Source organism: Furipterus horrens, unplaced genomic scaffold, assembly GCF_987537825.1.
Source record: "Furipterus horrens unplaced genomic scaffold, mFurHor1.1.pri manual_scaffold_1, whole genome shotgun sequence".
NCBI lineage: Eukaryota > Metazoa > Chordata > Mammalia > Chiroptera > Furipteridae > Furipterus > Furipterus horrens.
Window position 1 is genome coordinate 70,350,302 of NW_028327171.1, and position 12,250 is coordinate 70,362,551.

The following is a 12,250-nucleotide window of genomic DNA, read 5'->3' on the forward strand; positions in this document are numbered from 1 at the left end:
CATAGGATAAGCATGAGCCTGGCCTCACACAAAAATAATAATAATCAGATTGCAGAGTTTAAGAGACTTAGTGATAATGTGTCTAAAGTGCCAACATAGGGAATAGTAATAAGAAAGCACTTGATAGGTAGTAACCAATACAGTATGTCTAAAAAAAAAAAGAAAGAACTCTGCTTAGTGAAGCATTAGGTAGTCTACTGCTTTTTCTATATAGTGAGTGATGCCCATTTATAAGAATAGAGGAGAGAGTGACTCTGTGTATGTTGGGTGGGGTTACTCTATATCATGATTGGTTTTAATCAATAGTTGACAACATGGCTAGAGGCATTTGTGAAATGAAATTACATGCAGTGTTTTTCATCATTTATATTACTGGAGTGACACTACAAACTCAGTTAAAAATAATCCCTAGTGGACATAAATAAACACATAATAAATGTATTTCACTTCCTCTTCTCTTTCTAGAGGAAATAAATAAAAGACTAGTAGCCAACTAGTAGGAAGTAAGAAATGCTCTAAAGGAGTTAAAACATATACTGCATTTCATTCCAAAACTTGCAAAACTTATTTAAATCCAAGTAAAATTGCTCCTTTAGATTTGGGGCTCATAATACAGTCAGAAAAATATCTAAAATTGAGTAAGGGTATCAAGATCAAGTGATTCATTAGTTCAGGATAAATACTGAAATCAGTAAACTATGGGGGTTTTCATTTTACTTACAAATATATAAATACGTGTGTGTGTGTGTGTGTGTGTGTGTATCTGTGTATTCACATACCCCTAGATATGCTACAAATACATATATGTTTAATGGACTTAATCACACAGCTACAGATTTCTATTTCATCTATTACCTTAGGTAACTGTGCATAAACAACGCAAACGTATCTTATTTAACTTTTATCTTCATGGGTAAAATTAATTTAGGATGAGAGAGGTAGGTGCCTTATTGTAAGTACAGCCACCCCTGGGCACCAGTGAGGCATTGGTTCCAGAGGCGCCTGTGAATATTAAAATCCAGGGGTGCTCAAGTCCCTTAGTTGGATCTTCATATCTGTGTATATGGGACCTGTGAATATATAGAGACAATTGTACTAGACAACTGTGGAGATTGCTGGTCAATAGTTGATATCTTCCTTCTACAAGAGATTAATATTTACCGTGAAAACATTATTTAATAAAGATGTGTTTTTTGATTTGAGTATAGACTTTCAATAAAAAAAATGATGGACCAAACTGTTTCTAACCTCTGAGCTGTGTTTTGCATTCTTGTTTCCTTTGCCATTTATTCCTTCTGCTAGTAGTGTGTGCTGGGCACTGAGCAGAAGGAAAAGAGGGTAGAGAAATAGAGACCCTCAACACCTGGTTGATGTACCTCACAGAAGGGCATCTGTGGTTATTTTGCTTCATACACAGTTTATGTTGCCTGATTGGTTACTGTTAAGAGGCTGTTAACGTGCATTCACAGGCCTGGGTTATAGAAGGGTAAAGGCTGAGAGTAGCTGACACCACAGGGTAGTGCACTGACTGCAGGGGAATGGAATCACTGCGACACCCTAGTGAACTCAAGAAAAACCTGAAATGAGTGAAACAGGAGGATTGATGCTTTGGCCAACAGCAGTGCTGGGGGAAATGCAAAATAGGCCCTTCCCTGGAGAGAAGCCTGCACATCCTTGCCCAGGACAGGGCAGAAAACTTGGTTCAGAAGACCTGAAGGACATACAGGTGGTGGGGACAGTGTGTTTTTGACGACAAATTTGGAAGATGTCTCCAAACACTGACTCACCATCCAAGTAGCTATTGATCAAATAATAGCATTTATAGAACCTAAGAGTACGATTTTTTGCTTTTTCTTCTCACTTTAACTGTCTTATAATCTTGGATAAGAACTAAAAGTCAACTGAGTACTTTCTAAAATGAGGCTTTGAGAGTAAAAAGCTGTAACTTGAACTAGGTTTTCCAACCACTATATTATTCTGTTCTATTAAAACACAGTGCAGGCTTCTAAGGGAAGCAGTCTACACGTAAGGACCAAATAACCTCTTTCCGGTCCACACAAATGAGAAGAAAAGTTGTATGTCATAAGTAAGTTTCTGAATGACATGCCCTTTAGCATATCTATCACAAAAATTTTTTTCATGTAAATAAACATTACATTCTCTGCATACTTTTTGCCAGAGTTAAAATCCAGATGTAGTATTTTAAGTTATAGAGACAAAAACACTTACAGCTACTGTATCTTAATTTCTCCCACTACCAATTAAGGGATTGTGCCCTAAAGTATGAATGTTTCTGTGCAATTCTCTACAAATCACCATTAATAAGATAAAAGAGCAGAAAAATTAGTAGGGAGTTCATTTTATTTTTCCCCCCTGAAGGCTGGCTTTAGTGGGAAAATTTATCTTCATTTCAACTCTAACGCATTGTGAATGATAAATGAACTCTACTGAATAAAGGACATGACATTGCTATGCCTTAGATTTCTATTTTCTTTCATTAAAATATTCTACCTAGCAAAGTTCATAGCTCAGTGCTTATCTCCCTATAAAAAATTTATAGATTAATGAAACCCACGATTTAAAAAACCCATTTTAGGACATGATGCAAAATAGGCAAAAAGAAAGAGCCTGAGACGTGAAAGTCCAGCCAGAAAGCTGCTTCATTCTTTTGTTTTCTATCAGGTATGTCTGCTCTGGCTCCTTCTAAACAGGACGGGCAACAGGAAACCGATTTTATTTTGCTTTCATCACCAGGTTCATTGGCTGCAGGATCAGAGACAAAGCAGAGATACCTGCCCCAAAGCTACAAGCAGAATAGGAGAGGAAAACACATTAATTACCCTTTGTCACTTTCCTGAGGTCTCTCTGCCTCTTCCTCTGTATTATTTGTAAAACAGTTCCCAAATTCAGAAAGCTTCTTGTATGACCACACATAGCAATGGCGATCCCCCTGACGGGTCACAAATATTCATTTGGTGTTGCTAAGGGAAGTACTCCAGACAGAGGAGAAACACCTGGATTCTTTCACAGTTGCATGATAAAAGTCAATTTATTGTCACTGATTACTTTTTGAAATTGAGGGACATGGTGGCTAAATCCCTCCTTTTATGTAAGAGATTAATATATCAGCTAAGAACAAGGCAAAGTGAGAAACAGCAAATGCACAATAAAAAAATTTTGAAGGTTGACTCTCAGAGTTCAAGTGTTATGAAGTCAGAAACATTCAAGGAAAAATGTTTATAATTTGATTTTGACTATTAAAAATCATGGTATTTCCTAAGCTAATATTAAACTAAAACATTAAGTGTCATTACGGGTAAGTTCTATTTCTGGTAAGAGTATTTACCAGCACTCACTAATATTAAATAAATAATTTAAATAAATCTGTAGCCATAGCTCGTTCTCATTTTTTATGTTGGTAATAAATCAGAGGAAAGAAACATTATTATAAGGCACACAGAGTAAAATTTTGCATCTCTCTGTTGCAATTATTAAAAATGGTTAACCAATAAAAAGAAAGAACTTCTCACCAGATTACATGATGATCAGAATGTTACCCATACAACAAGGAATACCTAATGTAAAATATACTACAATATTGGAATGTTCTATAAAGACTGTCTGCTATGAAAGGTAGGAAAAAAGAACCCCAACTACATTCTAGTTTGAATTCTTAGTATTTTATTTGTTTGCATGTACTTTTAAAACTCCCACTTAGCAATATCCATTCATTGTTCTTCCTGGAGGCACGGTGCTCTTGACAAAGGCAACTAACTTACATTACATTGTTAACTTTGAACTTTAGATTGTGAAATCTAAAGAACATTAGAAAGTCAATCAATGTAATGGAAATATAGCATATAATTATTCTGATCTTTTTGACTTTGCCACAGAAGTCACAAAGGGAAAAAAATAGGTTCTAGGCATTAAGTAATCTCTTGTCATTTTTAAATAGCCATAATAGAAAATTAGCATCTCTCTTAATACATAAGAAATTATAAACTAGAACATGAAAAATCACAGCTGCACACTGGGTCATCAATAACAGGCACGCCACATGGCAGCCCTCAGACATTAATACAGCTCTGTGGCAGGAAAGGCATCAGAGAAGGCTTTCAGCCATATTTCCTAGCCTGGAACAGCATCAGCTGGCTTTGCTGATTCTTCCAGCAACTCAAACTATTACTCTATTTTGAAGTTGAAGCAAATAACACGAGTTCAGACCTCGATTCAAGGCTTTAGTGAAAAAAGTTATAAGGAAGCTGGTTAACATACAGGTTTAGCTATGAAAGTCTCTTTGCTACTCTCTTCTATTGCTGAAGCAGTTTTTAATAGGAAGACTTCTAGTACTCCTTATTTGCCAAGAATAATCAGGCTAAAAACAAACAAACAACTTTACAAAAGTGACAGATACTTTATGTCTTTTAAGGGCATTATAATTTCTTAGTTATGAATGAATTACCTACCCATCAATGATTTTAGACCTGTGGTCTAGTATTTCATAACCTGAGGCATAATTTCATGATTGAGTATCCCACTGAGTTGAGATAGCCAGTTCTGCTTCTAAAAGTGCTCAGGTTTACAGCTGGAGAGTAGTTTAGATATCTGAGTTGGTTAATATAATTTCAAGTTACAAAACAGTACCTAAAGAAAAAAATATCATTAATTCCATCCCTAGTCTGTTGTGCACATGTGCATATAGGTGGGAAAGGTATCAGAATTGAAGTAGGCATTTTAATATTCATTCTAAATCAGTCTCCACAATAGTACAGAAAAATAAACATTAGCAAAGGCAATTTTCAATTATTCAACTACTTTTTTTATTTATTGAAAGGAAAAGACATTTTCTGAAATGTTATGGGCCTTCAGAAAAACACTGAGATATCAGCATCTACCAAGACACTAAGTGAACAACAGTGCACAAAACAGAAAGAACTTATGCAAATGAAGCATAGATGAGTTCATAGATAATGACTTTTATATTATCTATAATACTGAATACAATTCTTAATTTTGTATTATTGCTACATATTTATTATACTATTTCTAAAGATAGTTTGAAAAAACATAGTAACAATCTTGGTATATCCCAAGTTAGACCAAGACATATTAGAAAAAATAAAGCCACCAAATATCCATCTTAAAAAAAAATACTGGATACATTCAACAGAAATAATCATATATGACACACAATTTAAATTTCAATTTAAAAGCATCAAATAATTGGCCTGGTAAGTAATTTTGTTCAAAGACTTTATATATATATATATATATAAAATGCTTCATTTGAGAATGCTAACTGCTTAGATTTCAGGAAGATACAGTCTAAGATCCCTGAAATTCCAGAAATATTCCCCTTTACTTCTTAAAGAAAAGTTTGATATTCATTTGCATAAGCCAATACTGAATTTGAGACATCTGACATTTTGGCTAGACACATTATGAGTTATGTGACAATGAGAACAGGAAAACAAAACACACACGTTTTCCTGATAGGGCTGAAATCCGGTCTCTTCAGTTGGACAGATCCACATTGTGAAGGACGAGGGCCACTCGGCTTGGAATGTACACCTAAGTCAACACAATCATGTCAGTACAATTGAAAGAAATACTGAATATGATGTCATTAAGCTAGGGGATATGATGTCCTCTCACATTTGCTTAAAGTTCACTTATTACAATTCTACCATCTCAGAGGAGAGACACTTTCACCTTTCCAACAGTTCTGGCATCAATGTGACTCATTTAAAGTAATTGTCACTAGAGGGCGCCATAGGCTTTACAAAAACCAATATTCCCCAGTCACCCTGAGGTGTAAAGGAAGGCTGTTTGACAGGTCAAAGTTAAGTTTATTCAGGTGAAAAAAAGTAATATATACAAAACACTGCTTAACACAAGATACTTATCATCTTGTTTTTATTTTCTCCTATCATTTTATGAACAAAAACTTAAAAGTAATATAAGGGACCCTAAGTGTATATTAGGCCCCTCACCAATTTAAGACAACCAAAAAGCTTACCACAGCACTTAAAATATAATTCACATCCTTTCCATGCCCTGCAGAGTCCTGACACAGCTCCTTGTTGCATAAGTACATTCTTATTCAAGGCTCAGGAAGATGTTTTCACATTCAGAAACCACTTGCCTCTCTCCCCTTCCTTGCTCACCAGCTCCTGCCACGTGTCACACCCTGCCCTTCCTCTGGGTCTCCACCAGGCCATGCCCTGTGCTCAGGACACCCCTTATCTCCTGGATCTTGAAATATCCCAGCTCCACAAAGGGGGAGGGGTGTTTCTTGATAATACTAGATATGACAGTTTTTCCATTTCTTTTTCTATCACAGCACCATGTTTGTTTCTTCCTGAACACAACATAATCTGTGATTTTTTTTCAAGTTTATGATCAATCCCACTAGACTCTGAGCTTTACAGAGCAGAGGCCACATGTCTTCATACTTTTCTTAGTAGGTGCCAAATGACAAAGTAGATGCTACAGATGAATGAATGAAAAAATAACAAATAAAGGAATAAACAATAGTGGAATCAGTATGTGCACTGAATGAGACTGCTGTATGTCTCACGCGTCTCAACTCTGCCAATGAACACAATGTTCTCTCTTAAGGATTCTGTAATAAAGAACACTTAAATGGTAACAGAAAAAAATATAGTAAAGATTAAATTTAAAAAGAAAAAATACTTAAAATCCTTTTAAAGAATCATATAAACCAATATAGTTGGTTAGTTTTGATCATTAAAGATGGAAGCAATTTTTTAAATGATGGCATATTGAGAAATTTATAATATGAATTTAATAACTAGAGAATAGTTTTCCTCATATTCAATTAAAAATAACATGATTTAGGAAATGATCATCATCAGCTGAGAAAAATTTCATAAATGCAAAGTCACTGGGTAGCTCAATGTCTCACAGTCTGATTTGCAATCCAGTACTTCCACAAGATAAAGATCATAATCTTGCAGTCCTTAAGTGAGGAGAAAGCATGTATTGCAATGCCACAATCTGTTTCCGCATAATTTATACATTGTTTTTAATATCGTATAGCTTTTAAACTACATTGCAACTTAATTACTAAAGCAATCCCTTCTATTTAATACTTTCTCTTTGTGACAAAAGGAAGCTGGAGGTGCCCACAGGCAAAGGAGGACTCCAACCAATGATCCAGACAGATTCAGTTCAAAGAATGGCATATTTCTATAATCAAGCTAAAGATTAAAGCAACATAGAGCAAAACAAAGGAGGAAAAAGAAATGAAACCGAAAGTCAGATTTAACCAGTTTCGTCCTAAGTCTTATCAAAACAGGCATGAATCGAAAGACAGTGTCCTGGCCTTCCAAAGGAATTTGCTATGTACTTACCCTATGTTTACTTTGTGGAATCATAGTAAGCAGGTATATAACTAATTAGTGGGACAGCAGGTTATAATCAGAATGTTTCTGAATTGTTTTGTTTTGAGTATTCTAAAACTGAAGACCAATCTAAATTTCTCAACATTAGAACTGGACAAAAAAATTTCAGTTTCTTTTCCATTAAAAATATTTCTCTGATACTATATGGTGCAATACGCAGACAAAAGGATTCTGAGAAAGATGCTATGTAACACTCAAGTTAGGCCTGGGACAGGTAATAACAGGTCTCTGCTCAGCGTGTGGCACAGTGATGTATCAGGACAAGTCACGCTGATCTCCTATTTGGATCCTATGTAGTTCTGGTATCTGTTTGATTTATAACCTCATCTTGATTTCTTTAATAATATTAAATGATAACTAAAAACTGATAATTTAGAAACAATCTTACTCTGTGATCTTTTGGTATTTTAGCTAGCCCAAATTTAAAAGTAAAACAAAGGAATAACCTAAGAAGTTCAAGGTTCACAACATATGCATTCAGTTTTTCAGATTTTGGCATTTAATGGTTTTTAAAAAATGCTCCAAGAACTCTCATTAAATGATGTTGGTCATCTCATGTAAGGAGCTTTATGATGCCAATTCCAGTCACAGAGACCTTTTACTACTATCTGCTCAAAAGCCTTCATTTGATAATTGTACAATATAATTAACGGGAATATTGTATAATTATAGCATTTTTTCATTACAGTGTTAATTACCAGAATGTGATTATGTTGCTCCAGAGTCCTTGCAGTATAGGCAACATGAAAGAATTTCCTTAAGCAAGTGATTTTCCTTAACTATGGCTACATATGAAATCTTGAGTTTTAATAGGGTTCTGAGTATGTAAATCAATGTTCTTAGTGGTTAAGAAATGACTACCAATTATACTAAAGCATGTAAGGCAACCAAAGTTAATCCTTACGATGAGACAACTACACAGATGAACTTGGGGGCTCTATAATGCAGTGCTAAGTATTGGCTCTGCAACTCTCATTTTGTAATTTTAATTCTAAAAAGTTTTGATTCATGTATCAAGAGAAAAAATATGAACACAATTTAAGATTTAAATATAAATGTTTAAGTATGTTTAAATATGAACTATTTATATCTGAGTACATGTATATAAATATCATTCAGTAAGCAGCACAGATAATATATGCTGATAAACAAATTTACTAAGCTCATTTATTAGCCACTAAACCCTAAACATTTTGTAGCTAGGATCACATGAAGAACGCATGAGACAATGTAATGTATGGCCATGAATTTCATTTTGTCAAGCTATATTTATAGTCCACTCTTCACCAGAAATCAGAATGCCACATTATAATGCAATTCTTTTATTAAGAGAGTCAAAATGCATACTACTCTATGTGGTTATTCTGACTACTTTAATGACTTAATCACTATGCCAACCACTAGTAAGGCTAAGAAAAAGTAACTGATCACATAATAATCTACTGTACAATATCATCCAGAAAAAGTATATCTGCTTCTAGGATCTAATTAAGTTGCTAAAATTATACACAATTTTTGAAAATAGGTTTGATAAATTTAAAAACAGAATATTTAAAAATAATTTTAAGTAAAATGTACTTTAAAGGCTAATTTGAAAAATTTCTTAGAAATTGTTAAATTTATCAATAGCACATAACTGAAGAGTGAGAACATTCCTTGATGAAAAGGTCGTTAGATTCTTAAGAGTCTTCATACTTACATTTGTTATAAAAATTACAATTTTGAAAAATACGAGTGACACATATAATTTTAATTTTAATGAATATGCTTTAAGTTAATAAAAATATGCTCTGAGAGAAAAACCTTATTCTAATTCACCATTTTGTATTGAGTTAACAGAAAAGTGACGCCATAATTATTCCTATATGGAATTATACAGTATTTTATTTAAGTTAAAAATATTAAAAAGAGTCAACTTTAAGAAGTTTGTTTTTTTGTCTGAAAAAGACATTTCCCAACTTCTAAGTTGCATTTTCAATATTTAACAGCTGACGGATAATAAAAAAAAATACATCTATGTCAACCCCTATATTTAAATGAAAAGTCTACTTTCAAACCCCCCACATTTAGACTGGGGATGCAGTAGTACCCGTTTATCCACAGTTCTGCTTTCTGCAGTTTCAGCTACCAGCAGTCAACAGTGGTCTGAAAGTATTGCATGAAAAATTCCATAAATAAACATTTCATAAATTTTAGAAGGAAGGCCATCCTGAGTAGCATAATGATGTCTCCCTTCTCGCCGGGATGTGAATCACCCCCTTGTCAAGCATCTGCCCGCTGTGTACATAGCCCACCGGTTAGTCACTTAGCTGTCTTGGTTATCACAGGACTGTCCCAGTATCTAGGTGCTTATGTTCATGTGCCCCTTATTTTACCTAATAATGGCCCCAGGCGCAAGCGTAGTGATGCTGGCAACTAGGTGAGGCGCAGAGCGGTCAAGCACTTCTTTAGGTGTAAAGGTAGATGCGGTACAATAAGATATTTTGAGAGAGACCACATTCATATAACTTTTATTATAGCATATTGTTATAACTGTTCGATTTCATTATAATTCTAACTTTCTTACTGAGCCTGACTGATATATTAAACTTTATCATAGGTACGCATGTATAGGAAAAAAAACCTAGTATACAGTGTTCAGTGCTACCTGTGGCTTCAAGCAGCCACTGGGGGTCTTGGAAGGTATCGCCTCGGATTAAGGAAAGACTACTGTACACAGATTTACTTCTTAATGATAAGGAGCTCACTGGCAAAACAATAAATGCTAAAATTATTGCTTTATTCACTTTTCACCATTGAGGCTGTTGGAGTTACTGTAAAGGAATCTAATCCATTTCATTTCAGGTTCAATGATCTCTGTTCTCCCATTTGTGCCATGAAATTTGAATTTATGAATCAGAGAAGAGAAAGCAAGCCTGCCTTCCTCCCTTCCTCACTCCTGTCCTCCACTACACTGATTAATATATAGGGTAAGCCCTGTCTGGTGTGGCTCAGTGGCTTAAGCACCGGCCTGTGAACCAAAGGGTCACAGGTTTGACTCCCAGTCAGGGCACATGCCTGGGTTATGGGCCCAGTCCCCGGTTGGGGGCATGTGAGAAGCAACCACACATTGCTGTTTCTCTCCCTCTCTTTCTCCCTCTCCTCCCCTCTCTCTAAAAATAAATTTTAAAAATATATAAATATAGGTTAACATATAACACACGCAGTTCTGCGGCTGCGCAGCCACTGAGGAGGCGCCCAGGGGACGCCTGCTGGCGACGCAGCACGTACGGCTATTTTGAGATTCCTTTGGGCTCTGTTTGTTGCTCTTTGAAAATAGATGTGATACTTATTCAGCAGATCTCTGGACTGTTGAGCTTCAAAATTAAGCTTTAGCCAGTACTGTGCACTATCTACGTCGGACAGAACTTGCATAAAAAAGGAAAGTTATATTTTTGTCCCCCTCCCCCCAATTATTTTAGGCATGTGGGTGGCAGAAGTGAGCTTTCACTGGTGATGAAATGAGACCTAGAAGCACTTCTGGTCATGTTCAAAAACCTGACGGGATCCCAGCACGTACGAGCACGTTTAATAAAGGGTTTCATTATAATGGGGCCTTCTTATATCCAGTATGTCTTTTAATGCAATTTTTTCTCTGGCTCTTCGAAGGTAAGTCAGGCAAGAAGGAATCTGTTTTAATGGATTTTCTGGTCTATTTGGGGTCCCTTATTCTTACATTAAAACCAGTGATCACTACATCTGGAGCCGAAAGACTTATTTAAATGAGTCGTTCCTGAAGCGCCCGTAGTTGCTGAAAACAGGGCACTGCGGCCGCTGGGAAGCCCCAGCTCACCTGGGCCGTTCTGCCCACGCTGGGTCGGAATTCTGTTACAGACAGCGAGGCAGCGCTTAAACTCGCGCTACTCCATTTCTGCATTCCTCTGCCTGTTACGGAGATTTATGTGTATTTTCCATTCCACCTGCTAATTTAGAAATGCACATTTCACACTTCTACATTTAATGCAATTAGTGCTTGAAAAGTAAGCTCCTGGCTGCTCCTGTCACTGGTTTATTTGGCTTGTTTTAATTATGACAGAATATGTTTGCGCTTACAGAAATGAAAGGATGCCAAGACAGTCGTGCCCAACCCCAAAGGTTGTGAGCCCTCACTTAAGATTAGCTTCCCCTAAAGCTGAGGGGTCTTCTTAATTGTATGTCTTCAAAGCACCTAGTTATACTAACGCACTTAAAATGCCTAAAAAATGATTGAGTACCCATGATAATAACTTTAAAATACATGTGCAACAGCATTTTGCAGTTTCAAAAAAGCTTATCTGTATTAAAGAATTTCTGCTTCCTAAGAATCTTTTGCTGTAGGGAGAATACTCTTACTAATCCTCAATATACAAATGAGGAAAACTGAGGTGAAAAGGGTTAAAATGCTCAAGTTCTCATAGCTCGTAAATGGCAGACAGGGGGCTTGATTCCAGGTTCTTTGACTTGACATTTTCTGGTGTCTTTACTAGAATATGAATTTTATTATATAAAATTTTGCTGTTTGAGTGTTTCTCCTTTCTGTCTGGTCTAATTGGTTCAAGTTTAGCTTTATCATAATCAGCTGCTCTTCTCCATGACTCCTCTTTACAAGATGAATCATCTTCCCTAACCCTTCAGGGGTCTCTTAACTCTTCGGTTATTTCAGAGCTTTAATAGAATTTTCTTATTCATTTCAGAAACTACTTTTGCCAATCTTAGTTTACATGGTAAAATTGAATGTTTTGACAAAGTAGAGCAATCATTCTCTGAAGAATGGTTCTGATAGTACTTTTGAGTCCTCCCTCTTA

General features: G+C 35.7%; 1 protein-coding gene across 1 annotated transcript in view; it reads right to left on the minus strand.

The window, feature by feature from the left end:
- Nucleotides 1–5,267: 5,267 nt before the first annotated feature.
- GBE1 (1,4-alpha-glucan branching enzyme 1) overlaps nucleotides 5,268–12,250 on the minus strand; it is a 267,728-nt gene continuing 260,745 nt past the window's right edge. The window contains exon 16 of the mRNA XM_090275929.1: nucleotides 5,268–5,571. Within this exon, the coding sequence (XP_090132055.1) occupies nucleotides 5,515–5,571 (57 nt within the window). The 3' untranslated portion in view covers nucleotides 5,268–5,514. The remainder of the gene's footprint in view (nucleotides 5,572–12,250) is intronic.